The sequence below is a fragment of the Sarcophilus harrisii genome, chromosome 2 (genome assembly GCF_902635505.1).
Source record: "Sarcophilus harrisii chromosome 2, mSarHar1.11, whole genome shotgun sequence".
NCBI lineage: Eukaryota > Metazoa > Chordata > Mammalia > Dasyuromorphia > Dasyuridae > Sarcophilus > Sarcophilus harrisii.
In genome coordinates, this window is record NC_045427.1 from 492,057,937 (window position 1) to 492,085,866 (window position 27,930).

The window sequence follows — 27,930 nt, forward strand, 5'->3', positions numbered from 1 at the left end:
AAAAATTGAATGGAATTTATAGCATGGAAGTGAACATTCTGGGAACAAAGTTACAAATACTAAAAAATTTTAAGGTAAAGTGGAAACTATGTCTTGTGGACAATGAACTGATAATAACAAATCAATTGAAAATGCTGACAGAAAAGTTTGGAGTGAAAAAATTTAGACCGAATTCTCAACACTTTCTAGTCATCTTCAAACTATTTCTTTTTGAATGCAAAAACCTAAGTAATAAAGAGATACTCACCCATTCTGTAGCATTCACCAGTGCACTACTAGTGGGCTGAAGTAGACAAGTGCTTCTGTAAGGAGCTCCATTAAACCTGGAAAGAAGTGAGAAAAATTCACTGTGCAGACTAAGATTAGAAGACCAAAGTCAGAAAGTGTTAATACCATAATAATATATATAACTTTTCCTTCCCATTCCAAATTCTGAAATTCAAATTCCAGCATACTGGGAATTCTTACCTTCCAGTGCCAAATATGCATTTTAATCTATGTTCTGTCCACCTCTCCATTCCCTCATCTTTGCATGTAAAATATAAGATTTAAAGGAAGTTTAAAAGAATTACAGAATATTGGAATCTGAAAAGGATCTGTAACCAAAACTTGTCCATTAGAGGTGAAGTAATTTGCTAAGCTCCAAGCATTAAGTCATAGAGCTGCTCTTGAATCAAAGTTTTCTGACTCCAATTACAATGTACTTTTCATTACAGTATAAGGATAACAATAAATAATGCATTAAAGTGACATTAATGGAAAGGGGTCTTCAACTTTTCCCTTGCCTGATAGAAGTCAGATCTGCACAACAATGTGCTAATAAATATTTTACCCCAAGTCTCTAAAAGGCACTTCAAACTCCAGCTCTTCCTTGGTTAGGGCCTCAACCTTCTCAATGAAGTTTTTAAAGGCTGTTTTTAGCTTGTGCCTCATCTCTCTTTCCATCTGAACAAAAAGAAAAATAATTAAACATATCACCCTGATTTTTAAACATAATGTCCTCTTCTGAAATAATTATTATGCAAAACTTTATCACACCATCTCTTTCTATTAATATCCTGGTTATTTCTGAAGCTATGGGGGAAAAATGAAGTACTAAGAAGTTAAACAGTTTGTTCAATGTAACAGTGATAGTGGCCAAAAAAAAAACCAAAAAAAAAAGAAAAAAAAAAAAAAGAGTCTGAAGACTAGACTAGGGTTTTATCCATTGATTTGTCAATGAAACAGCAGGTTGGATAATACAACACTTAATATATATATAATATAATATAGACTTAAGAGCCAGGCCCAAATCCTGCCTTTGAAACTTCCTAGCTATGTGGCCATGTACTTACTTCATAGCCACTTAATATTTTTGAGCCTGTCTGTTTACTTGTAAAATGGAAATAACTCATTCACAGAGCTATTGTGAAGCTCAAATATGACTTATATCAAACACAACAAAATTGTCTTTTGCATAAAGTACATGAGATTATTATTTTGTGCAGCCTCTTGCTAGCCACTGAGCGCTACTTCAAATAGCCTTAGAATGGTTGCCAGTGCTTTTAATAATAAATTAATAACAAAGAGTTTGGCTCCTATCCTATCGTCTCCTCAAACCAGAGAGAGAATTTTACTGGCCTGCTCAGCATATAGATCATCTCGGTCATGCATATGCTGGTGTTTTCCCAAGTCAGTGGTGATTTCTCCCACTTCAGTGTAGAACTGCACATCAGTGTGCCGTTTTTTCCCAAACATGATGGCATTCTGGCAGCAAGAAACAGAAAACATAAAACTGAAGTTAGGAAACTCAGGGTACACAATAGCCCAAAAGATAATATACAGGGCTGGAAAAATAACTATTTCTATAATGGTAGTAGTTCTGGTCCCGTTTAAGGCATTTTCCACATCATACCTGTTAAGAGGATTAGATGACTCTAGAAGGTATTACAGGCAATCTATTTTTGTGAATGAAGAACAATATTTTACTTATCTACTAGAATGGATTTCTAGAGGGGATCATGAAGGCATATAAGAGGAATAGGTCTTTGGGGAGGTGGATTTGCTATGCAAAAGTCAAAGAGCAGAATTCAGATTTCACAGATAGAAAAAAGGGGAAAAAAAGAGCTCCAGGGTATTCAGATACTACAGGAAAAAACCTCCCTTTTAGGAATCAAGGCCTTCCCCCTTACTGTCTCCCCTTCCCCAAGAATACCTTGAGGTGAAAATGCAGGACAATAATCATTTCCCCATCACAGGGCTGGAACAAGGCATGCTTAATGTTATTGTAGAGAATATCTACTTTGTCCCCTCGAACTGATGTGAAACGGAAACCTGGGTGGAATAAAGAAACTGAGTGTCTAAAAATACTATCTAACTATATGGAACACTACAATGCTTCAGAAAATCTGTAAGAAACAATTCATCTTTTTTTCCTCTATACCTGCCAGTCATTCAGAAAAATTCTTACCATTAACATGAGCTTCGAGGGAGCCTTGCATTCTCTTTTGAGCAATGTTGGGTCGGATATACAGATCCTTTAGTTTGGGATTACTCCGATTAAGATTAATAACTAGTGAGTCTTGTTTCACAATGCCCTGAAAAAACAGAATGAATGGGAATGCAATTACACATCTAAATGTCTCTAGGAGCTAATCAGTGCATTCTCTTCTATGCATATGTTATGGTCACAGTGAAGTACCCCCAAGGCTCACCTCCTTTTCTTTTTCTTCTGCTTCCCGAGTCTTATAGCGCTTTTGAACTTCTTTTATAATTCGGAATGCATTTTGAAGATTTAAAGCTGGTACTGTCTGTTCTCCTGGTGCCTTCATATTTGAAGCTCGATATGTGCTATAGTAGAAGGGAAAAATATGGCTTAGCTTAATGTCTCAAGAGGAGAAAGGGATTATATTGAAGAGTGAGAAGATGATGAGAAAGAACATATCTGTATTTCTTTTGCTGTTCAAAAGGGATGGATCTATAAATCATTAACCTAATCAAAGGGAAGATTAGATTGTTTCCCCTCTTTTAAGTCAGATATAATACTCCAAATTTACCTCATTAAGTTAACAATCTGTCTTGGTAGCCATCAAGTTATTTAGAAGAGGGATCTTATTTCTAGGGGGACTAACTACTGACTACATGTCTGCCTTTTCCCAGATATACTATGTACATGATACTAAATGAATCCTCTAAGAGGAGACATTGGGAGTTTGCTATACAAAGAGGAACTCAGGACAGAGGAATCGCACTTCAATCAGTAAGGTTGGGATAGATGGCATCCTGGGACTCACATTTCCTTGACAAATGTAGCCTCTGGATTGGGGAAAATGTTGCCTTCATTCCTGCCCAGAGCACTGCCTGGGCAATAAAAATTAATTCGCAAGTAGGTGTAATCTCCTTCCACAGACATACTGATATTCTATTCAAAGAAAAGGAAGACAAAAAACACACAAAAGATTTTTTTCTATCTATACATCACTCTACCTCTCATTTTTCAGGCCAAATTTCTTGAAAAAGTTGTGTATACTCACTCCTACTTTCTCAAAACCCTTGTAATCTGGCTTTTTTTAGTTCAAAGAAATATTTTTCACAGGTCACTAATAATCTTAAAACCACAAAGTCCAATGATCTTTCTTTAGTTTTCAACATCATTCACTTCACTGTGGCATCTGATATTATTGGTTACCTCTCTTCTAGTTCTTCTACTTCCCTAATATACCACTAAAAAAACAAAAAAATGTCTCATTGGTAACTTGTCCTTTCTTAGATCCTTAAAGTATGTCTTCTTCAAGACAGCAGGCCTTGATTTTTTTTTCTATATAAAAGGACCTCTTTTTTGCCAACTTATTTATTACCATGTTTTCAATTATTACTTTTATATGAATCCCAAATCTTTGGGTCCTGAACACTGTTCTGAACCTTACATTCACATTTCCAGTTGCCCAGAGATCATCTTCACTTAAGAGGTCATTGGTACCTTAAGCTCTAAAATATATCAAAAGATCTGTGATTCTATCACTTTGAGACCTTCTTCTGGATATTCAGATCATAATTCCTGTGTCTAAAAGACTTTTGAGGTATACACTGTACTCTTCTCCTTCAATATATCAATAATAAGAAGTGGTGATGAACTCTTTGAACTTAGCTAGATTAATGGTCTCACATACTCTCCAAAGTCTTTAAAATTTACCATACCTTACCTGATGTACTATTAGCATAGCATTTGAGAACCAAGAGTCTTTTTTTCTTTTCGGAAGTTTCCTACATTACACTAGTATAATAGCTACCTACAATTCCAATTCCACTACTGATCTGCATGGGTGCCTTGGCTCGTGCAACTTCTGACCCAGATAATTTTGCCCATCTTTATAAACTTGGTAGCCTCAGATCTCAGAAGGTAATTATATTAGTACCAGATTTAGTGTAGAAATCCAATGGGTTTAGCTCACTGCAGCTTATAAACTCTTGCTACCATGCCCAATGCATCTTTATGTTTTAAAGAACTGGTTCACTAAAATCTGTTTCCACTGACCTTTACTATTTCTTATGTTACCAAGACCATCCTCCAGCACTACCCCAAGTAATCTCCCAACAAGTCTTCAAATCATTTTGCCCATCAAATGGATCATTCACATCACTACTAAACTAGTCTTCCTTAGGCGTAGATTCAGTAATATACTCTTTAAAGGTTCCCTAAATTTTACAGAATTAAAGTTCAAATTCAACTTCAAATTTAGTTTTTTACAACACAAGATGATTCTAATTTTTAGCCAAACTTTATATACAAAGCCAAATTGGTCATCTGTCTCCTTTCTGGTTTCACATTCTATTTACTAAACTCTGAATCAATTCTGAAGGTAGAGACCATCTACTTAATCAGAAAATTAGGTTTCTCTGAATGGGTTACTCTACCCTATGTAAAATTTATCTCCCGTTCCCTTTTGTTTCTAGGTGTAGAAAATCCAATATTAATCACTGCATGGCTTCCTTCCTGTACTGAAAGTCAATTAAACCCTCAATGTTTAAAATACAGGTGAAACATTTTTTTTTTCTGAAGTCATAGGAATAACCAGGTAGACATATCTATTAATGAATAGATTCACCTGAAGCATTCATTTTTCTAGGAAGTGAAAATGGGGAGAGAAACAAAGAATAATAGGAGTAGACAGCGAATAAAATTGGAAAAGTGCATTAAAGAAGATGAGGCTTCAAAAAAGGATAATATGAAACGAGAATTATAATGATTGGAGACAAAGGAATTTTAGGTGAAAACTGGTCTAATATATGATAGTGAATTACCTTGATTGTGGCAATGTGAAATGGTGTTGCAATGCCAAATACAGGCATTATTACAGTCTCATATTTTTTATCAATATAAATCTTCATTTCACGGATATGTGGTTCCTTAGGCATCAGAGATGGGTTCTTGTAGGATACATTAGATTTTCGAGCTCTAGGATGGGAACAATAAAAGTGAACAATGAGACTTCAGAAGTCTTAAGGATCAATCCCTCCAGAGTCATCAGCAATCCTCTTACTTCTGAATTTGTTGTTCTCCTTTCTGCTCAGTCAAACGTCTTTTGGCTTCTTCATTGAGCTGTGTGGCCAATTCCTTTTGATGTGCTCTCCTCTTTTCCTCTGCAGTCATCTCATTCTAATGAAAGAAATAGACTCAAGTTACTAAAACAAGTAAAACATTCATAGGCAAAAGATGTGAACAATTTACAAAGCAGGAGACCTACTCGAGTTCTCTCGGTGAGCAAAGCTGCTCTTGAACCTCGCCCCAAAAGGTCTTCAGCTTCATCTTTCTCCTCTTCCTCCTCTTCTTCATCCTCATTCTATGGTGAAAAATGAGCATGCGCGCGCGCGCGCACACACACACACACACACACACACACACAAATTTTCTCACATTAGAATGTCTTTGAATAAAAAAGTCCCTATACTTATATACCTTGTTCCTCTTCTTCTGCCCTAGACATAGAAATATGGCTCATAGTCTGCTTAACATTTTTAGCAAAAATATTTTTACCTAATTATGTGACTTAGCAAACCAGTGGCAATTAACCATTAAAAATTTCTAGTTACACAGTTTAGATTTGCCTATCTCCACAAAAGTAAATTCTTTTTTGTGAAACTAGTCAAACAGAAGTAGATTTCCATCATTAATGCTTTTAAAGCCAAGTGAGAATTGAGTTATGACTTAATTCAATACTATCTATGGATCTTAGAGTTTTTGTCTCTTAAAATACCAAATTGAACTGAACAAAACTGACTAGTAGTGTAAATATTCTTTATATTTAAAAATAAAGTTTGCTAAACATGCTATTTTGAGAAGAGTAAGGAGTGAATTGCTTTCTGTATTGCTATTTTTAAAAAAATTCCTATTTTTGAATAGACAATATACTCTGTTATGAATACAAAACTTTAAGTGGACTACAAATATATGGATTTTTCATGTAATATTGTACTGGAAAAATATTTATGACCATTTTCCTGAGCTTTTTTACCTTTAAGAAGATGCCTACATTCTTCACTTTCTTCTTGACAGAAGTAAGAACAACAGCCGGACCGTCCTTGGACAAAGAACAAGAGTTAGACATTGCTAGAGACAATGATAGCATTTGCTTCTTTCATTCATATTCGTAATGCTTTGTACTTAAAAGGAGATGTTTCTATTGATATTTAAAGAATACTGGTTTTCCTTCTCTAGATATGGCTTACCAAGAATGCAAGTTCACTTAGGGCAGGGGTTGCTGTGTTTGTGACTATATATTCATAGTATCTAGTACACCAGAGATGTTTAATAAATGTTGGCTTTATTAACTATCTTAAATAGTATTTCTTAAAGCTAATCTACTCAACATTGATTCAAATCACTCCTATGATCCTAGTTATAAACATTTTCCCTTGGATGATGACCTAACAATTTTATTTTCAGATAATGATTATCATTTGGGACAGTAAAATAGGTTACTATGTGAAAAATGAAAGAACTGTGGGACACACAAAGTCCATCTTGTGACTTAATTGTGGCTCTAACTCATTTTTTTCCCCATTCAATTCAACTAAAGGTCTAATCCAATTTCTGTCTTATGAGAAAACTATTGCATTGTTTGAACCTAGACTACCTCTTGGTACCCCTTGGACTACCTGTTGCTCAGATCTAGATTATACTGACCAGAAACCCAGTCAGAACCAAGGAGTTTTCTCACAATCATGTATTTCAGTCAACCTCTAACTCTTAACTGAAAACTGGTCCCATAGTGATTAATAAGTTTTCTTGTTCCTTTGAGTACAAACAGTTGGAGTGGGTACGTGGGACATCAATTTTTTTTTAATTGTAAATTTTAAAATTTCAGGGCTGTATTTGCTCATTCTCACCCTTGCAATTTGAAAAATTCATAATCATCCCTCCAATTTCTAGAAATCGGATGATCCAATCTTGTATCCTGGTTTATAGCCTGTTAAATGTTTTCTTTTAATGCATAAAAATGTCTGTCTGCATTTAGGGGTCCAATACCAAGCTGAGGAGATTTGATCTCGATTTGTTATACAATTAGCATGCATTGCTTAATAAAACTAGAAGTTTGAAACTTTGTTTCCCCACTTATTCGAAATTTCACCCATCTCAAAAGACCTATGAAATTTGCTTCTAAAATTGCAGAACACCAATAGCTTAAATGGCTAGGCTAACACCTACCTCATCAACAAGAACTGTGTCACCAATGAAGAGGGCATAGGTTTTTTCTTCTGGTTTCTTTCCTTCCTTATTAGTCAGATCTGAGAATCCCATATTGATACTAAAAACCATCCCTAAAAGAGCAAAAATGTAGATCAATGAAGAATAAAAATTTAATAGAGAAGAAGGAAGATGGGACAAGGAAGATACTTTTAAAAAGAATCATCATCTTGCATTGCCTCACCTTTTTTCAACTTGTACTGATTTTTACTATTGATTACCAAAGATCCTTCCCGGAATTCAATTCCCATTGCAAACCTATTTAAAAAAAATGAAGTCAGAATTCAAAACAAGCTGAAAATATCTAAATATGGAATATTTTGCAAAATACAAAGGGCATGACTTTGCTCTCACAACTCTTCCATTTTATGGGTATTAAAAAAAATTCTTAGTTTTTCTACAGATAGAGAAGGAGCCACAAACATTATTATGTATTTTGTCCACACTGGGCAATTAGTTATAAGTGGGATTAGGGTTCATAGCCTTTAAGCCCTTCATGTTTAGTTCAGTGATTTAAAAAAAAAAAAATCTAAATTAGGTATGTTTTCCTTGATTATAATCAAGCCCTCCCATTTTTTGCCCCCCAGTGCCCATCCATTCAAACATCTAAATTTACTATACTAGACCAAAAAAAAAAAAAAAAAAAAAAAAATCAAAGCCAGGAGTGTGCTCTCTTTCTCTCTCTCTGTAACACCCACACTCATACCCAATTTGGTTCTCAGAAACTGTTAGGGGTACACTACTAGAATGGCCATGAAGGTAGGCTAAGCTCCACTTCACTCACCCATAACTAGGCCACACGATCCAGTTGTGACAAGCTGGTAACTGGATTTTCAAGCCCTGGCAGCCAACTGAGCCAGTACTTGGTACAGCCTGACACATTTCTTCTCATCTTTCAGAGGCCCAGGAAGAACAAGTATGTACCCTGGAATGGCTTTCATCTAAGAAGATTGCCTAGAATTTTTCAAAAGTAGAACTTAACTGAATATTTTCTATAGGGTACTGCTTAGAACACAGTGTGAAGGGCCCCCTGAAATTATTTCTGCTAGTCATAAATTGACCTAAAAGGATGTTTGTATTAGTTATTGCCCACAGAAGAGCTTTAAATCAAATATATTTTTGGCTTATAGAATCACTTACCCAAGATTTTTGGTGATTTTGTTGAGCAAGTCTGGTTTTTGTTTCTTGACCATATCCATGACAGCATTGTATACTTCACATAGTTTCACACCTATGACCAAAGCAAGTGAGAGAAGGGAAGACTAAGAACACAGAACTCACAAAAAATTCCCATTTTTTAAAATTACAATTAAAAAACAATTCCAAATTCAACAAATAATCAAATAAATTGAGAATTTCCATATATAACATATAAGTGGACATGTACATGAAACTGGAAATCTCTTCCTATTATCACGTCAACATAGAACTTTCAAAGCTGTGTTTCCACCTGATTTCAAGAATTAACTTTCAAAAAAGTATAAAACTACATGCAACAAACTTTGTTTTACCCACTTTTCAATCTCTAAGAGGAAGACTAAATACGATTTGGACTAGTAGGACTTAGGTAGCAACTATCATACTAAACTATAAAATCTGAAACATTGCAAAGTAAGAATTTTACAATCAAGGTTGTAAATGAATGAATGTTCTCTAGTTGGCTTAATGAAATGATGGCCCATGACATACTTTAAGCTATGATCATGGTCTTTATTGGTCACAGTACCATCTACTGCCAGGCCTGGATTTAGAAAGACCCGAGTTCAAATTGATCAAGAAACTTACTAGCTGTGTGACCCCTAGATATGTTACTTGACCCGGTTTGGTTCAGTTTTCCCATTTGTATAATGAGTTAGAGAAGGAAGTGGTACCCACTTTAATATCTTTGCCAAGAAAAATCCAAATGGGGTTATGAAGAGTCACACATGACTAAAACGATTAAATAATAACAACATGGTCTTTGCTAAGATTTTTTCTCAGTCTTAGAAGAGTGAGATCAGGAGGCTTTAGCAATAATAAGTGAACAAAAAATTAGTTAAGTTCAGGTCTAAGTCATCCAATAGCTATTTTCTGAATTATAACAGCAGCATCTAGGTCAATCTTAGATCTATTCTGATTTGTTTCAGATATGAATGAAAAGGAGAATTTAGATGCTATAAATGCTCTATTTCTCCCTATGTACCAATCTTTCCAATATCCTAATTCCCTGAATTTTCATTACAAGAATCTGAAAGCTTAAACAAAGAGAAATGTAGTATTCAAAGGACAGATTTAAAATCGCAAGTCAGCAGAAAACTAAAGAGGAAAAGAAAGTAGTTTTCTGAGAGTGAAGCAAATTTAATTTTGAGGAAACTAAAATGTGGGAATTAATCTGATATATACATCAAAGCATGCTATTTCTACAAAAATGAAAAATATCTATTAACTATTCACAAAATAGATTTACAAGCATTTTAAATGTGTTCCCCAATATCTCAATTAAGTAAAACCAGATATTAATTTGTTTAGTAGAGACTTAAGGATATGCAAAAAACACACAGCCTATGTTTCTGTACATTTACTCTTAATCTATCTTTTACAGAAACCTTACCATGTCTTAGCTCCTTTAGCAGCTCTTCCTGTAGCTGAAGCAGAAAGTTGTAATTCTCCTGGACTTCCTGGGGAGGATCTACCATCAGAGTTCGTACGAGATTGGAGCAGTAGGATTTGAAGCGAATACCCATGGCACAGGTGATGGCCCCAAAATGCATGTGGTTCTTGTCACTTTATACCCAAAGATAGAAAACCATGATATTACTGAAGCCACCAAAGTACTTAGTACCAATAGTATGTAATACACAGGATCAGTATATTCCTTGGTTCTTTCTCAAAACAGAATGGTAAAAACCAATTGTGAAAGTACTAGTATAATTTATAGTGCTCTAGGGAAGCAGGAGACATACTGACTGGAATCTACTTATTGATTCTAGCAATGTGGAGATGAGACGGCACTTATCCTGTAGTCCACTGTGAAATGAAAAGAACATAATTTCCTCAGAATGGGGTAGCTCATAACTATATCTATGAGGGTACTAACTACTGTAATACTACTAAATGACACTGGTTGAAAGAATAACTGCTTACCTAACTACACTGAACTTGAGATTATAGTTGCCACCACTCTGGATGATGGGAGGATAACACATCTCCACTGTAGAAGGGTCTGCTCCAGCCAAGTACTTCTTTTCTTCAATGGTCTTCTCCACAGACTCAGCCAATTTGCTGTGACGAACTTTCTATAAATATATCCAGAAAGGAGGCAACAATTATAGGGGTGTTCTGCGTATCTGATCCTTTATTATCTAGGAGTGTGGGGGCTTGTGAGCAACATGTTATCTGATGGCATCCAAATCTTAAAAGATAACATAGTAGTTTTGTAACATTTCATGAGCTTAAATTCTGAAAATTTCTTTTAAATAGGACTAAAAAAAAGATATATTAAAAAAGTTCTTCAAAGAAGTAATAATCATACTACTATCAAACGATCAGTTATATTTTAAAGAAATCTTATTAATCCAAACAAATGTACAACCACCCTCTACTCCTAGGCTTATAGGATTTTAATGAACTTCACTTTATTCTATAGCAAGGGTAGGGGACCTTTTTTCCCTGAAGGACCATTTGGATATTTATAAGATCATTTGTGGGCCACACAAAATTACCATTTAAAAAACTCAAAGAGTGAGAGACTATGGTACCTAGCTTTCAACTCTTCATTACCTGCAGTTGCCTTGGTAAGGCCAGACCAAATGATTCTCAGGCCTTACACAGCCCATAGGTTGCACGTTCCCTACCCGTTCTATAGCACTAGAGAAATTCTAATAAAATAAAATAATTTTAAATCTGATTTGGTAAGAGAAAGAATTGGTGGGGGAGGGGAGGAGAGAAGTGCTTATCTTAAAAAATTATAGCAAAATATCCTCCTTGACTATGTAAGATTTACTGCTCATTTACTTTAAAAAAGCATTTGATGTGATGTCTCTTTTTCAGTTACCTCATCTGCATCAACAATTTCCATGACTCTTTCCTTGAAAAATTTGTTGAAGACTTCAGAGGTGATATTAGCTGCTTTCTTCATCAGAGTAAGCTCTCCATCCTCTTTTACAGCTATGGTATATGCCACAACTGCACTGATATCAATCTATGGATAAAGGAACATGTAATCTGAAATAAGAGAACTATTAATGAGTTACAGCTAGATAATAAGATCTGTGTTCTGATCTTACTTCTAGAGCTGGAAGGAGACAAAGACAGAGAACCTAGCATAACTCCTTTTACACACTAAATGTTCAAATATTTGTTTAAAGAACCTAAAATGGGGTTAATAGTAACAAAAAAACCCCATAACTTTCTTCCGACTGGACAAATTAAAAAAAAAGAATCTCTTTTTAACAAACAGGAAAATATGAAGAAATATGAAATACGAAGAAATGATCTATTTTATCTATAAAAGATAACACATAAGGTGACTCTCTAGATTAGAAAAAAAAAAGTTGGGGAATAGAAGAAACAAATCATCTATAAGTTAACTAGTTCTAAGGAAGACCATCTTGATTTCTTGGTATTTCTGAGGTTCTTAAATACTAATCTTATCCTGACCAAAAATGCAAACATCTCACTTCCTGAAAACCTAAAAAAAAAAAAAGTATTCTTCTCTTTGAGAATGATTTACTTCTCTTACACTAATACTGAACCATTCTTAACCCCACTATTTCTGATTTCTCTATCAATTCTCTTACTTTCTCAAAGCCCTCTCTGTTAAGGCAGTCATTCCAACTCTTCATGAACTCTCCAGGAAATTTGTCTTTGCTGAATACCCCAATCTTCTTGCCACTCTTGCTCTCTTTAATGGCTTCAATCATTTTGTCGAAATTGCCTTTGTTACTCTCATTCTAACAGCAAAAAAAAAAAAAAAAGTGATGTTTATGTTAGATTTCTCTAAATAGTTCTTAGATATAATGCAGCATTCAGACTTGGCACCAACTTCTTTGCAGTAGGTTTGATATAACCAAACTAAAAGGGAAAGGAAAATAATGGCCCACATTCCCTGATAACAGCTATGATTAAGCATAAATGAGTAATACTCAAGAAAGAAAGAAACTGATTAAGGACAGGAAGGCATTCAAAACTAAACAACAAAATAGTTCTTTATTGAGAATACCATGCTTATGATTAAGTTACCCAGAAAAGATATGTATAACTAAAATTAAACATGGATTCAAACAAGAAACAAAATAAAAACAAAAACCCTACCAGTTCCCATGGAAAATGAGCATAGCATGCTATTGGATTTAGGAGGAGTTTGAAAGTTCAACAAGATTACTATAATAATGTCCTTCCTTCCTCCCATATGTTTACGAGGGTCAGTCAGAATTTTATGTCACATCCTTGCTATGAATTCTTTCAAAAATCATTATAATAATTTCCCCCTCAGGCATCACTGTCCTTATGTTAAATACTTAAATGTTTGCAATCAATTTTATTTTCTTACTTTTTCTCGAACCAGCAGTGTAATGGCAGGAGCACCATTTGCATTTTCATTACCCTTGGTGTTGGCAATTTGTTTCAAGAACTCTACTTTTTTTTTACTGGCCATAAAGAGAATCTTGTCATCACAGAACACCATAATGGTATCAGTTAGCTCATAACCAAAGAGCCATGTCTATGGGAAAAAGAGAAGAGACAGGGTGAAAGGTCCCAATACTCATAGACAAATGAAAAAAATCAATGAAGAATGCTAACTGCATCCTACTACCATTGGGATGGCTTTTGCTCACAGCATATATTTTTTACCCTTGCTTTAAAGGATAACCATCAAAGCTAAGAAAACCAAGAGCAGTATCTAAGACCACTTTTGATGGTATTCTTATCTTTCCCTCCCTCTCTCCTCCCACTTTCTTATCTTTTCTTCCTCTCCCTCTGAATAAATTTTAATTCTGCCAATGGCAAGATTGGACGGCTCTACCAACTTACCTGAAGGGCAGTAGATTTGGCATAAACAATTTCTTCATCAACACCTACTGAAACAACTATGGCATCAACATTGGCGTACTCATCCTCTCCTTTCTGAAATACAAAGAGCAGAGTATTTGGTCACTCCATTTCCAACTGCACATTGCCAAAAGAATAAAAATTTAGCTAACTGTCCACAAAGGAAATAATCTGTTTTCTCCCCTCCCTCCCCTGCCCATTTTGGGCCTCTGTTAAGCTTCTCCTGTTACAATCATAGCTTCCAGGTAACTTCTTGAAATAAAGGAAAGATGTGGTGATTTCAAAGCCATTAACACCCCCTTCCTTTATCTTTGTATCCATTCTAGAGAGGGAAGAGGAAAAAAAGACCTAATAGCTATGTGAGATCCTATCTCCCCAAATACCTTCTACTTCATTCTAAAGCTCCAGCTGCCAAAGTTGTTAGAGAATATGAAAACAAAGAAATCTAGCACTGAATGACAAACTGAGCTGGACAGCATAAAGTTCCATAGTACTTTCTGGATTATGACAAATGTAGTACCTAAAATAGAAAGCAATTAACAGATTTTTTTAATGGGATGACTTTTTCTTAAGTTTTTTTTTTTTTTTAAAAACAAAATAAGCCCTTACCTCAAACTCTTCTCTCCAGTTCAATCCATCTTACCTCTGACTTCAAAATAAAATAAAACAAGAGGCAAAGATTTTTGCGACATACGGCATTATTTCAAATCACTCACCCTCTTTTGCTTTGGTTTCATATTTCTCAGATTTACCATTGATTCTTCATGGATGGCTAATGGACTCTCTCCTTATCTCTGTTTCATAGAATCCATCATTTCCTTAATTGTAGCTTGAGCACTACCTTCAACCTGAAATCTCTTCTGATCCCTGCAATTGCTATTCTTTCATCTACTCTTGCTTATTCTGTATCTATGTACTAGTTAGCTCTTTGAGTAGGGATTGCTTTACTTTTTGTATCCCTGGTACCTAGCACAGGGCTTGGCAAAGAGTAGGCAATAAAATCTTGACAGATTTTCATAAATATCTTACTATGCTTAATACTTTTATTTTCCACTACCTTTGTATATAATAAAATGTTTATTTTCACTTACTGCTTACAACATTAAGATAACTAATTACTGAAATTCTTTTGAAATTTGGAAATAATTAAAAAACAAAGTCGAATGTATTACATGAAGATGTATTCCTTTAATTTCAAGATAAATAATAACTTCACTTTATTTCTGGGAGGCAGCTGGGGTTAAATGACTTGCCCAAGGGCACACGGTTAGCACATATTAAATATTGGAGATTGGGTTTGAACTCACTGCCTCCTGTAAATGTCAATTAAAAAAAAATCCACAAAAGTACAAATAAGTCCATCTATTTTAAATAACACTGGAAAATTATTTGGGATTTTCAGATTTTTCACAGTACATACTTATAAAATATGGGACTGACAATGTAGGGAATAAGAACAAACCATAACAAATTGTTTATATCTTTATTAATAACCTATTTCTCATGTAGTTGCCATGAATCAGAGAATATGCTACAATCCCCACTGAGAACATTTAAACTATGTCTGATCCTTTCAAATGACTATATTTGAATGTTTTTCTACAGAAAATACTGGAACAAAACTCTGGAATGAATTCAGGCCCAGAAGAAAACTCACATCATAATGACATCCAAGATAGAGATAAATTTGTGATACGATGTCAAACATAAGAAATAGAGTAACATCTAACTATATCCTTGAATTAAATGCAATTTAAACCTTACAAAAGAACACAATTATTTCTAGTTATGCTGATATCCTTTCTTTTTTACATCAGTCACTTCTGGAAATATTCCTCCCCAATGGAAGTTTCTCTTCTTTAAAAAAAAAAAAATAATAAACCTTTTTATTTTTAAAATCTATGCATATAGTTTTTAACATTTACCCTTGCAAAATCTTGCTTTCTAAATTTTTTTCTCCCTCCCTCCCCAGATGGCAAGTAATCCAATATATGTTAAACATGTGTAACTCGTCTATACACATTTCCACAATTATCATACTACACAAGAAAAATCAGATCAAAAAGGAAAAAAAACAAAATGCAAGCAAACAACAACAAAAAATATTATGTTGTGATTCCCCACAGTCTTCTCTCTAGGTACAGATGGCTCTCTCCATCACAAGACCATTGGAATGGGCCTGAATTACCTCTGTTGAAAAGAGCCACATCCATCAGAATTCATCATTGTATAATCTGCTGTGTACATAATGTTCTCTTGATCCTTCTCACTTCACTTAGCATCAGTTCATGTATGTCTCTCCAGGCCTCTCTGAAATCATCCTGCTGATGGTTTCTTATAGAACAACAATATTCCATAACATTCACATATTATAACTTATTCAGCCATTTTCCAATTAATGAGCACACGCTCAATTTCTAGTTTCTTGCCACTACAAAAAGGGCTGCCCCAAATATTTTTGTACATTTGGGTTTTTCCCCCCCTTTTTATGGTCTCTTTGGGAGAGAGGCCCAGTAGAGACACTGCAGGATCAAAGTTCCATATTCCCTTCTAACAAAGAAAAACGGTTAAATAAAAATATCTGACAGTGACCAGGATTGATAATGAAAACAACACTCCATCCTAGTAGGTCCTACCATTTACCCAGAGAAGAAACATGTTTCATTATCTGTTGAGTGGGATCAGCAAAATGGGATTTGAGAGTATGATTTCCTTTTAGTGATCCTTTCATTTATATTGCAATGAAAAGCACATTGATGATCATTTTAAATACATATTATGTATAATGTACTGTCCAAGGTACTAGGAATACAAAGGTACCCTTTTGCCCCCTCCTAAAGAGGATAATGCTTGCAAAGAACTAACTTACTTACTTTTTTTCCCCTGAGGCAATTGGGGTTAAGTGACTTGCCCAGGGTCACACAGCTAGGATCTCAGGTCCTCCTGACTCCAGACTTCAGGGCTAGTGCTCTATCCACTGCACCACCTAGCTGCCCCTTGCAAAGAACTTTCAAAGAGTTTTTCATACATGTATATGTGCTGAATTAAAGAGGATTTAAACTCAAGTAACAGATAAAAATTTCCATACAACATATAAGAACGTAAGCTCTTTGAACACAGGGATTGTTTTTATTACTAGCGGCTTCCCTTTTATCTTTAGTGCTATGAACACAGCAGATATTTAATTTAAATCAAAAATTTAGGACTGGATGTACTTGAAATACATATAAGTATCCATAACTTGCAAGTTATATTTCTGGAAAATAAGCAAAATTTTATTAAAGAAATGTTTGTGAACGAGTTTATATTCTTCACTAAAGGCCTCATATCTAGCAACAATGGAAATGAATATAATTATGATATTTAATCACCTATTATAAATTGCATACCTGCATTCTTTATAAAGTTTTCTGACATTTTTAAATATGTAAAATTAAATGGGACAACAAAATAATCAAATAAATAATATTTTATTTATGAGAAAGACATTACATAACCATATTCTGTAGAGTTCCTGTCTTTTTTTTTTTTTTTTAACTGAACAAATCAGACTTTATGAAGACCAAGGAAACTAGAAATTTCATTGGGGGAATTTTAAACAGTATCTTTGAGATTCACAGAGATTTAGGATCATTTCACTTTTTTCTTTTGGAAAATTGATCTTGGATTGTACGTCAAGGTATTTATATTGGATATTTTGTATAACAGCTTTTCTCTCACAAAATGTTAATTTTAAAGAGGGGTGAAAAGTATATATAATATAAAGACAATTGTTTCTAAAAATTGATCCACATGTAGTTTGCAATCTTTTTTCTTAGAATCTTGGGTTTTTGTCATCTACCCTACAAGAACACTATTTCATCCCTCTCTGTTACAATGTAAACTCTCTGAGGGCAAGAACAGTCTTGCTTTTATATTTATGAATTGTATTTGGCACATATTAATAATTTACATGCATTTCAGTAAATCTTCCTTTCCTGCTTTATTGTGGTTTTTTTTTTTTTTTTGGAAGATTATGGCAAAATTAAGCTCTGATAAGTGCTATTAAGCAGGACATGTTAATCTGTGGGGCTAGAGACAAAATATGTGTCACCTGAATGCCAGGCTAACTAAAGGAGACTCATCGTAAAAGGATGGCCATCTGGTGCTAAATATTTTCTATTCTGATAATTTTTTTTTTCCCTGAGAAAGGATTTTGATGGCAATTTTCAAATATATTGGTAAAGTATCCAAATTGACCAAATCATAAATTTTCTATACTGAAGTAGGAAATCTCCTTGAAACAAGTAAAGGCATTAAGAGATCACACTGATCTTTTTCTGTTGCACTTGAAATTGAGATATAGTCTCAAAATTGGCTAAGTAATGGGATAGCTCATGTAATGTAATCCTAAAGTGTGGAGAAACTGACACAAGTCACCTGATTTGCTATAGGTTAGTCCCAAATGGGAACCAGAGAGTAGTTCTTTGATATTTATAAACGTTACTCAGGGAAGAGTGGATAAAATATACCTCTCATTTTTTCCCCTTTTCTAATTTGGATGGAGCTATAAGTATAGACTACTACATATACTTTCAGATAGAACTGATGTATTGGGGTTTTGGAACCCTTTTCTCTTAATAAAACAAAAACAAAAACAAAACAAAACACAAAAAACTCTTGGCATTTTGCCTATTAATCAAGGACTACTCAGGGGCCCAATTCCACTCCTCATTGGCAAGGTAACTTTGACCTGTTCTGCTCCAACATGGACTAGTTCAATCCACTTTAGGCAACCTGATGGGCCCCTGGCTCCTTGGGGTTTACCCTACTGATGCCACATTTAGTGTGATATCTGTCAATGACTTTATTCCCAGGAGCTCAGAACTCCTTTTATAGAGGAACTGCTGGTATGCACCACTATGCTCATTTCTCCTTTCTTAAAAACTACAAAAAACTTTGATACAAGAATTGCTAAATGGGTAGAGAAGGGATATTATTTGGAATAAAAGTGATGTAAGAATAAAATATATCAATAAAAGTAAGACTTTTTTTTGCTGAGGCAATTGGGGTTAAGTGAATTGCCCAGCATCACACAGCTAGGAAGTGTCTGAGGCCAGATTTGAACTCAGGTTCTCCTGATTTTAGGACTGGTACCCTATCCACTGCACCACCGAGCTGCCCCTAAAGTAAGACTTTTTAAGTTGCTTGGTCTCCCACTGGGGTCCTGAGTAAACATTAAGAGTCATCACCAAGATCCAGTCACACAATCAAAAGAGAAGCCTGCTCAGCAGAAGCAAATTATAAGATGAAACAGAACTCATTCCAGTTCACTTTTAGTCATTAATACTTTCTGAAAACTTTAGACACTGTTTATAAGCTCAAGATCTGGAGTTTATACAAGAACTTCAAACTTCTATCACTCTGTCTTAACTCCTTAAAAAAAATAGGGTGGAGAAAAAACAACAAATAAACCAAAAAACAACAAACAACCTTCCTAAATAAATGTGTACACCCAATAGTTTACAATTCATTTTACTACCACACTACCACCTACTCCAGGAAGAATTCCACTTTCTCTTCAATTGGTAGCAACTTTCTCCCTCAGATCTTATAAAACATTTGTTAATTGTTCAATACACCAATCATATAATAATGTGTATTAATAGCTATTACACCAGAAGCTCCTTGAAGGTTAAGATTTAAGCTTCCTATCTTCTACCAGGTCAAGTGCAGTAACCTACACATGTTGGATATGAATAAAAGTATTTTGGATAAAATAAATAAGTACAAAAAGCTCTGCAAATGGAAGGTGAAGGCATTAAAATATTAATATTAACTATTATAAAAATTTAGAATGTGTGCTCAATACAAAATTCTAGTAATGAAACTGCAATTGGGCCAATATTTTAGCAAATTATACATTTTATATACAACTTAGATGCTGAAACCCAATGGTGTCCTTGTTTTATCTAGCATTGAATGTGCTCCAAACTCTGGTGAATACCATTATCACACTCTTAAATTGTTACCAAGTAAATAGTGAAACAGTAAAAAGGAACTGTTACAACTTCAGAGAAACACAGGAAAACTAGGCTGAAGCCTATGCTTTACTGATTTAAAGACATTGATTGATATTGATAATGAATATCCTTCTCTATGTCTTAATATGGATTTTTACCAATTTCCCAAATATGAAAGATTATGGCATATCTTATTTTAAATACTGAAGGTGAAGTTAAAATGACTGCTTCACAATGAGCACAATTAACAGGTTCAGTTAGGCAGAAAAAGTTATGGAAAATCAAACACCTACAAACTTATGTCAGAAACAACTTTCATATCAAATTTTGACCACAGTGAGGGAAAAAAAAGTTAGCTACTTGACTGACTAATCGGTAAAAAGCAGCTCCACAGATAAGTTTGGATTTGTATAGTTCTTATATTAGGGATTTTTTCCTGCAATCTTAAAATAGCCATAAACATAAGTAAAAGCATCTGCTTAAGACTATTTTAGCAACTCAGTCATAGACTAAAAACAAAACGAAAAACTTTTATACATATATTTTTCTCTTCTTCTGGCATGTGCTGATTTACCAACTATAGATTTTCAAGATGAAATACAAATAAAAATATTTCATATTAAAGAATCTTATCACAAAATAGACAAAATGTCTACAAAAATTTAATGGATTTAATAGTAAAATTTGAGTTAAAAATTTAACTAGCACAATTTTTATTGGGGGTGGGGTGGTGCCACTGGCAGGGTAACACAACCTCTTATTCCTAAGATATGTGATACTGAAGGATAATTTCAAGATTTGGAACTAGAATGCAAAGTCTTTTCTAAATCTTCATTGGTAACTGTTCTTGTTGGATATTTTGCTTACTGAACACAGGTCAGGCCTCAGCTTTAACAACTTAAGAGTGTAAGAATTACAGCCACTAACGTCAAGTTTAACTCCATGTGTTTTAAAGCCAACAAAGACTCCCAATACAAATTAGAGATAAAGATCCATTAACAACAGCTTTTTCTTACCACGTGCCCCAGAAACACTAAAAGACAGAAAGCATGAGCTTTTAAATGTTACACCGCCTTTATTGTTATCAGCGATGTACAGTGTTCTGTTACTGCCTTAGAAGCAGCTTATACAGCACTAGCACTAGCAGAGATGAAAGAGAGGCGGGAGTTGATGGGGTGGGGGAGGGTCCTCCAATTCAAAAAATCAACCTCCTAATAATAAATGTTTACTCCATTCCTAAGCCCTCAGTCTTCCCATGTGAAGGTAGGTGGGATTCTTGGTAGGCCCTTAAGTGGAACTGTAGTCATACTGGGAGGACTGTGAGTAGGATGTATAAATAATGCTGCAGGAAAGGTTGTGGAGGAAGCGATCACTGACTGGCAAGAGCGAGAGGGCGGGAAGAGGATTATTATGCGTGACTCGGAATGGTCAGCGGGAAAGATGGTGGTGGCGGCAAGAGACCGCGAAGGTTGGGGGCTCCCTCCTCATCACCCAACGCCGCGAGGGCCCGACTGCGGTGAATGATGAGGGAACAGCAAAAGGACTGGAGTCTGAGGAAATCCCTCTGGGAAAGGAAAAAAGGGCGCCGAAGCAGAGGCATTATGGGATGGCGAAAAAGGCTCTCCCTAGGGATTATTATGAGTTCTTCCTTACCCTCCAGTTGCTATAGAGCCTTTTCACTCGCCGGTAATAAGCTTCTTTGTCCAGAGTCACCGCCATGGCTCCGGGGACGAGACTCTTCTTTGGGCTCCGAGAATCACGCGAGGTCCCGGCTCCACCGCCCGCTCTCGGCCCCGGAATCCTGCACTCTCCTAGTGACCCGGAAGTAGACTCCGGGAAAAGGGGGGGGCCTCCTTCCGCTTCCGAGATCCCAGTTAGAATTTTTTTTTTTTTTTTTTTTTTTTAGTTTGTTAGGGTAGGGGTACGTAGTTTAAATACCAAATCAAATCAAACCCAACCCAACCCAACCCACGAAATTCGCAGAAGACAGAAAGCCCAGATTTTCGCGGGGTTTTCCAGTCAACTCCTTCACGGCCATGCACGAGCACGCATCATCACGTGACCCAAGCGGAGACGCGCCCGTTACATTTACGCTCTTGCACGTGGTTTCTCTGCCCTATTAGTAGGTGGTGGAGGGGGCCGGAACTCAGGAGAGCCGTGAGTAGCCACGTGAGCTCCGCCTCGCACGTGAGGGGCTAGCGCGCGTTCTGAGGTGGTAGCGCGCGGGCCTCAAGAGGCCCTGCCCCTCTCAAGGCCAGGAGACAGGAAACTGTGCTCTCTCCTGAGGATGTTGGACAGCAGGAAACCAACCGGCTAACTAGGGAAGGGAGTCCTCTGGGACATGGGCCCTAGATCACTGTGTCCGCCGATGATGGTTTGGGAGAGCTTTATAAGTGGGCCTCGGTAGTGATTGACCTCCCATAGCAGCCCTTCAGGCCTTGGCCGGCTGGACCCCCACAATCCCCGAGGTGATTTAAGGTCTTAATCCTCCATGGAGCCCAGGAGGATGAATACCTACCCCTTACCCACGTGCGATCTGGTACAGAAATCCTGAAGCCTCAAGCGGCTGCAGGGAGGGAAAGTAGGAAGGGGTGAGAAGAGAAGCTTTCAACCCGAAATAAACAGGCAGAAGATGAGACCATCTTGGTCCTAGCTTCATCTAGTTAGGGCATTGAAAAAAATAAAACGGGAAGAGGTACTTGTACCAAAATAGAACAGGATGAAACTGAGCAGAGAAAGAGGCCAGCCATGGAATTGCTACATCTTATTTCCCACTGGTTTAGTCCGAGTCATAGTACTAAAGATCTTGAAATGAAACAGGACTATAAATCTGTTTAAATTCCCGTTAGGACCAGAGAGTACAAATACCAGGGCCATACCAGCATGGAGAAATTGTTTGGCCCAACTCGTGACACAATTTGTAATCTGGACAGACCAAACCATACTGCTGCCTTATTCACTGGCTATAAACTTGTTTCATTTCAAAGCCACAGTCATTGTTTGGTTAACTGATTTGTGAAGCACTGATTTTAAGTGGCTAATTTATGTCTAGAATGAGCACTCATCTCACTGAAATGAACATTTTACAGAGGAGCAAAGAGAGCACTGGGGAAGAGTGGAAAAGGATTAACTTAAATTTATTAATGCCAAGGAGAAGGAAGGTAACAGTTCCTGACCCTCCAGCCTGTATCCACAGTTCCAGCAGGAACAGGCTCTGCCAGAGGCTGGGGCCAGCGCTATAGTCTGTTGTTAATGGAGATGTCCAGGGAAGGGGTGAATGAGCACACCAGCTGCTCCAGTCTCCATTCCTTCCCCAGAAATGAGGAAGTGGTTATGTATTATTTGATGAGTTCCCCTGCCCACCCAATCCTCTCATGTTTGGGAGCAATTAGGGTACAAGTTTTCTTTTACTTTTCCACCTCCCCAAGTCCTGGGTTTTCCCATCTCTCTCCTGCCCCTTTATTTTTTCCACAGTCCAAGGGCCCAGAGTGAATGAAAAAAATTCAACAGCCACTAAAGCAGTGGGGACCATGCTGGGACCTCAATCATCAGCATCTTCACTGGAGTCCGAGTTGGCTGGCATCATAGGGTCATCAATGAGTGAGAAGTCCCTTTCTGAGCTATCATAGCCCTGAGATAAGTCATCATCTTCTTCCTCATCATCTTCCTCATCATCTTCCTCCTCTTCCTCCTCTTCTTCCTCTTCAGGTTGCAGTGGTGGCAACCTGAGGGCTGTGCCTGCAGAGGTGGTAGTAGCTGGTGTGGAAGGGTAGTTAGAAGCTCTCAGGCCTGGGTGGTGGTGATGGTGGTGGTGATGGTGGTGGTGGTGATGTTGGTGATGAAGCATTGTACTGGAGTCTACATGAGAGGATGAAACTGTACCTCCCATCACAAATGGCACAAAAGGCAAAGATGTGGAGGTGGCACTGCTGTGACCTAGTGCTGACATAGGTTGTAGGCCACTGCTACCATGTTGGAAGGTATTATGTAAAGAAAGGGGTCCAGAACCCCCACCCTGCATCAGGGCCACCATCTTGGAGAGGTCTGGCCGTACCCTGCGGGCCCGCTTCTTGCTACTGTCAGGTGCAACTGGGCCTGGTAAGACCCGGTTGAACATAGTGTCAGGGAGATGACCCTGGGGAAAGAGGAGGAGGAAAAAGGGAAGAAGACAAGGAAGAAAAACAAGTCAAAACATATTTCTTAGTTTTCAAAAGCTTCCTCACAACATAACCTCACTAGTTCTGTCATATTTTAGTATATTCCAACTATGTGTATGTGTAAAGGGACATTATGCCAAGTAAGTTAGCACAGTTATTAGGCCAAGGTCAAAAATTTGATAGCTTTGAAGACCACCAAGGTTTGCTGTTTCATAAATTCATAGGGTACTTCCATCTCACACAGCTACCCAGATCACAAACCTATATATTTTGGTTATGTAATTACAATGATCAAATTTAGCTCCAAAGAAAAGGGGGAAAAAAAATGCACCTGCTCTCTTGATTGCAGAAGTAGAGGAAGATGAAAGTAGAAAACACATATGTACAGAATTGGTTGATGTATTGATTAGCTTTGTTGAATAGCAACTTTCCCCCCTTTTTTATTCTTTGCTAAAAGGGATGACTCTCAAAAGAGTTGACAGTAGAGATGTATTTGAGTAAAACCAAAATATATCAATAAAGATTAAAAACATGAGGGACCAAAGCCAGAGTTTGCCTGGTTTAATATATAAGTAAATTTATATGACAAAAAGCACATGCTAGGTTTTAATGGTAGGTTTTAATGTTATTTTCACATAAGAAGGAACACATTACTCAGATTTAACCATATTGCCCATTGATGCACCAGAGATGGGTAAATTCAGACTACTGGTAACCACTTCTGAAACATTGGATATGGAATCTTGAGTTCAAATTTCAAATCTGATACTTTTTGTACAACTGTGGGCAGATTAACTGTTTGACATCTGTTGGCTTCTATTTTCTTCTCTTGAAAATGAGGGCATTGGATTAGCTGCTCTCTAAATTCACTCATATGCTCTAGAATTCTATTTATAATCTATCCATACTTTTCCTTGTCTTGAAAAACAAATACCTTAATGCTATCACTCATAGGATGGAGATCTGACTATTCTGCAATATTCAGTTACAGTGCAGTTTTAGAATAACAATCCAATTGCTTATTCATATTTGATAATTGTGCCAGATTGTTATTCACCACTTATAATTCACAGTATTCATTCAAGGGTATTGCTTTTTTAATGGCAGTAGTAAAAAATATGCCTGAATTAAAGCTGAAAAGCCTGAAGCTATACCTTAAGATAAATGACAAGAGTGATACTTATAATTGGCACTCTGCCAGTTATACAGTAATACATTTAACCATGTGTGTCTTTTCCCACAAAAGTCTTTGATGGCTATGCTGGGCAAATGTAAATTCTGGCCAAGTCTCTATCAAGTTGCTAAAGCTTTCAGTAGAAATTAAGAAGCTAGCTGACTCTTTTCTGAGGTCTAGGTAAATTCTTAATTAGGAAAGATTAATAACTAGGATGGCCAGAGGGTGATTAATTTTTTTTTTTTTTTAATCTATCACAACGCTTAAAAATCATCTACTAGACTCCAGAAGTTATGATCTGTTTAGGTACAAGAAGGACCAATATTAGCAAAACCACAATCCTAAATGTACTGACATATAGGTGTATCAAAAGGCTTAGTGTAATTTTAAGCTATTAAAGCTTAACCTTGGGCACTCTGTATAAAGATGTTACACACATACAAACACAAAAATTTTCTCGTTGTTTCTTTGAAACATGTTGATACCATCAGAGTGAGACTTCTTTAGTACTATGGAGGCTGAAAGATATTGAAAGATACTTAAGCGTCTTCTATGAATATCTTCTCATCAATAAATATGACTCTTTTATAAGAGAAATATACACTTTTTTCATCTCTGGGTTTAAGTTTCTCCATCTTTAAAATGACAAAAATTTTAAAATGAAGAAATCTCTTAAGATTTTTTACAACTTACGTTTTAGATTCTATGATATTGGTAACCTTATAGGTGTATACAACTTAACCTCCCTCCATTCTCTCCCCAAAAGAAACTTCAACCCACCTTATGTGTATATTCAGATTGGTAAAACAAAAATGATTATAAACTTTACAAAAAGAGTGCATCAAGGTATTAAGTCATTAAGGCTATGATTCGTACAAATTTAAGAGAGAAATTCATTACATAAACTAAAGTAAACCTGTACAAATAACACAGTGGAGATATATTTGGCAAAAAGTCCGGGTTGCTATCACCAGTTTAAAGTTTCAAAAAGGAGGAAAAAACTTCAGAAATTTGGACAGCTGCCAGTCTTCCCCTCCCTCCACCTACCCCCGACACCCCCATGACAATAACACTTTTACACGGAAAGGTAACAAAGAAACTCAATGATTCATGGTCCCTGGTCCAATCAAGATCTGAAGAATTGCTAGTTAATTCCAACATATTTAGAATTAACCATTTCTTTAAACCCTTCTAAAATTTCTAATGTATTTTTATTTTCTTAGTTAAAATGAATTAAAGTGAGGTTTGAGGTTTCTGGGATTAGTTCAAAGACTGAACACTATATACCATTTTTAAAAATTGGGAACTACTATTATACTTTTTTGGGGGTTGTTTTACTCAAATATAAAATGGAGATAGGAAGTTAAAAGTGGATACAAAGGCGCAAGTTCCACCTGACTTGCACTGGTTGGTTTACCCTGGTTAAATCCTCATTTTGTAAGATGTGTTATTTCAGTCTGACTGATTATTCAACTGAAACTCTTCTATCATAAGTTAGCATCATCTTAATTGTGGTCTTTCCTCAATATTCACTTCTCCAGCTCTTATCGGCATTTGTTCTCCAGAAATAAAGTATGTGCTTAATAAGTGTTTACTAACTGCGGACTCTGTCCTTTCTGAGTCTTCTTGATTGCTCTATTCTGTTTCCCTTACTAGTCTGATTGCTCCTCAATTTCCTTTATTGATTTATTGCTCATATCTTACCTCCTAATCATAGGTGAATCCCAAGCCTCTATCTAGGACTGTTTTTTCTACTTTCTTTTGGTATCCTTATACATTATCTATGGATTCAATGATCATTTCTATGCAGACTAACACCAAATTTACATATCCAGCTATGATTTCTCTTCTGAGCACCAATCTCATCCATGCCATTAAATGTCTGGACATCCTGAAGTAGATGTTTTGTAGGTATTTCAAAGTCAACATATATCCAAAACAGAATTCATTATATATTTATATATGGCTCAACCCTTTTTCTAACTTTCCTATTTCTGCTATCATTCCTTCTAGCCATTCAAATTCACAATCTTGATTCTTCACTTTCCCTCACCATATGTATCCATTTGGTTGTGTTATTGATATTACTTCTAAATATTCTAATTTTTCCCCTTTTCTCCACTGACATGGACACTACTCAAGTTAAGGCCTCATTACTTTGTCTAGACTATTATAGCCTCCTAATTAGTTTCCTTGGTGAAGTTTCTCCCCTCTTCAATTCATTCTTGTAGTAATGCAAAAATAATGCTGCTTAAACAGAGTTTTGACCATATTACAATGTTCAAGAAGATCCATCTTATGTCTACAGTGAAATAAAACTCCTCTAAATAACATCTGAAGTCTTTCACAAACTGTCTCCTTCATTTTACACATTACACTATCTTCTGGTCCAGTCAAACTGATAATCTTATAGTCTCTCTTATAGAAAAATTTCACATACCATCTCCATGTTTTTGCATAGACTGTTTCCTTTGCCTGGGAATGTACTTTCTTCTCAATGGGCTTCTCTGAATAAGTCCTGCTCAAGTGCTACATCACTACATGAGGTCTTTTCTGATGCTTCAGTTACGAGTGTTTTTCCTTGTCCCCCAAATTACTTTGTATATACTTATATGGGCCATTATGTTTTCTCTGATACATTATAAGTTCTTTGAAGGCTGAGACTGTTTCATTATTATCTTTATTCCCAGGGCTTGGCATAGTAGATGTTGTTTGAATGTATAGTTGCAGAATTGCATTAGTATTGAGTTTTTCCTAACTAGGATCCCTAGAACAATGAAATCACAGGTCTGGACCAAAAAAGGAACAAGAAGAGGGGAGATACTTATCCTCAGAAAATCTGTG

General features: G+C 36.1%; 2 protein-coding genes across 7 annotated transcripts in view; both read right to left on the minus strand.

Annotated features, from left to right (window-relative positions):
• Positions 1 to 21,645, minus strand: part of SUPT16H (SPT16 homolog, facilitates chromatin remodeling subunit) — a 29,010-nt gene extending 7,365 nt beyond the window's left edge. The window contains exons 1-21 of the mRNA XM_012544446.3: positions 21,409 to 21,645; positions 13,736 to 13,828; positions 13,254 to 13,424; positions 12,502 to 12,654; positions 11,757 to 11,903; positions 10,847 to 10,998; positions 10,314 to 10,486; positions 8,864 to 8,954; positions 7,908 to 7,981; positions 7,685 to 7,797; positions 6,492 to 6,557; positions 5,724 to 5,819; positions 5,520 to 5,635; positions 5,281 to 5,434; positions 3,273 to 3,400; positions 2,694 to 2,829; positions 2,450 to 2,576; positions 2,195 to 2,313; positions 1,621 to 1,746; positions 833 to 945; positions 248 to 323 (exon numbers count right to left, since the gene is read on the minus strand). Coding sequence (XP_012399900.1) covers positions 248 to 323; positions 833 to 945; positions 1,621 to 1,746; positions 2,195 to 2,313; positions 2,450 to 2,576; positions 2,694 to 2,829; positions 3,273 to 3,400; positions 5,281 to 5,434; positions 5,520 to 5,635; positions 5,724 to 5,819; positions 6,492 to 6,557; positions 7,685 to 7,797; positions 7,908 to 7,981; positions 8,864 to 8,954; positions 10,314 to 10,486; positions 10,847 to 10,998; positions 11,757 to 11,903; positions 12,502 to 12,654; positions 13,254 to 13,424; positions 13,736 to 13,828; positions 21,409 to 21,474 — 2,490 coding nt within the window. The 5' untranslated portion in view covers positions 21,475 to 21,645. The remainder of the gene's footprint in view (positions 1 to 247; positions 324 to 832; positions 946 to 1,620; positions 1,747 to 2,194; positions 2,314 to 2,449; positions 2,577 to 2,693; positions 2,830 to 3,272; positions 3,401 to 5,280; positions 5,435 to 5,519; positions 5,636 to 5,723; positions 5,820 to 6,491; positions 6,558 to 7,684; positions 7,798 to 7,907; positions 7,982 to 8,863; positions 8,955 to 10,313; positions 10,487 to 10,846; positions 10,999 to 11,756; positions 11,904 to 12,501; positions 12,655 to 13,253; positions 13,425 to 13,735; positions 13,829 to 21,408) is intronic.
• Positions 21,646 to 22,875: 1,230 nt separating this feature from the next.
• The window catches only part of CHD8 (chromodomain helicase DNA binding protein 8), a 60,800-nt gene continuing 55,745 nt past the window's right edge, over positions 22,876 to 27,930 (minus strand). For 3 of the 6 annotated variants that reach the window (XM_031955002.1, XM_031955003.1, XM_003755809.4), the window contains one exon: positions 22,876 to 23,890. In XM_031955002.1, coding sequence (XP_031810862.1) covers positions 23,297 to 23,890 — 594 coding nt within the window. In that variant the 3' untranslated portion in view covers positions 22,876 to 23,296. Of the gene's footprint in view, positions 23,891 to 23,934; positions 25,722 to 27,930 lie in introns of those variants that run through there. The other 3 variants (XM_023499036.2, XM_023499038.2, XM_031955004.1) reach the window with 2 other exon arrangements.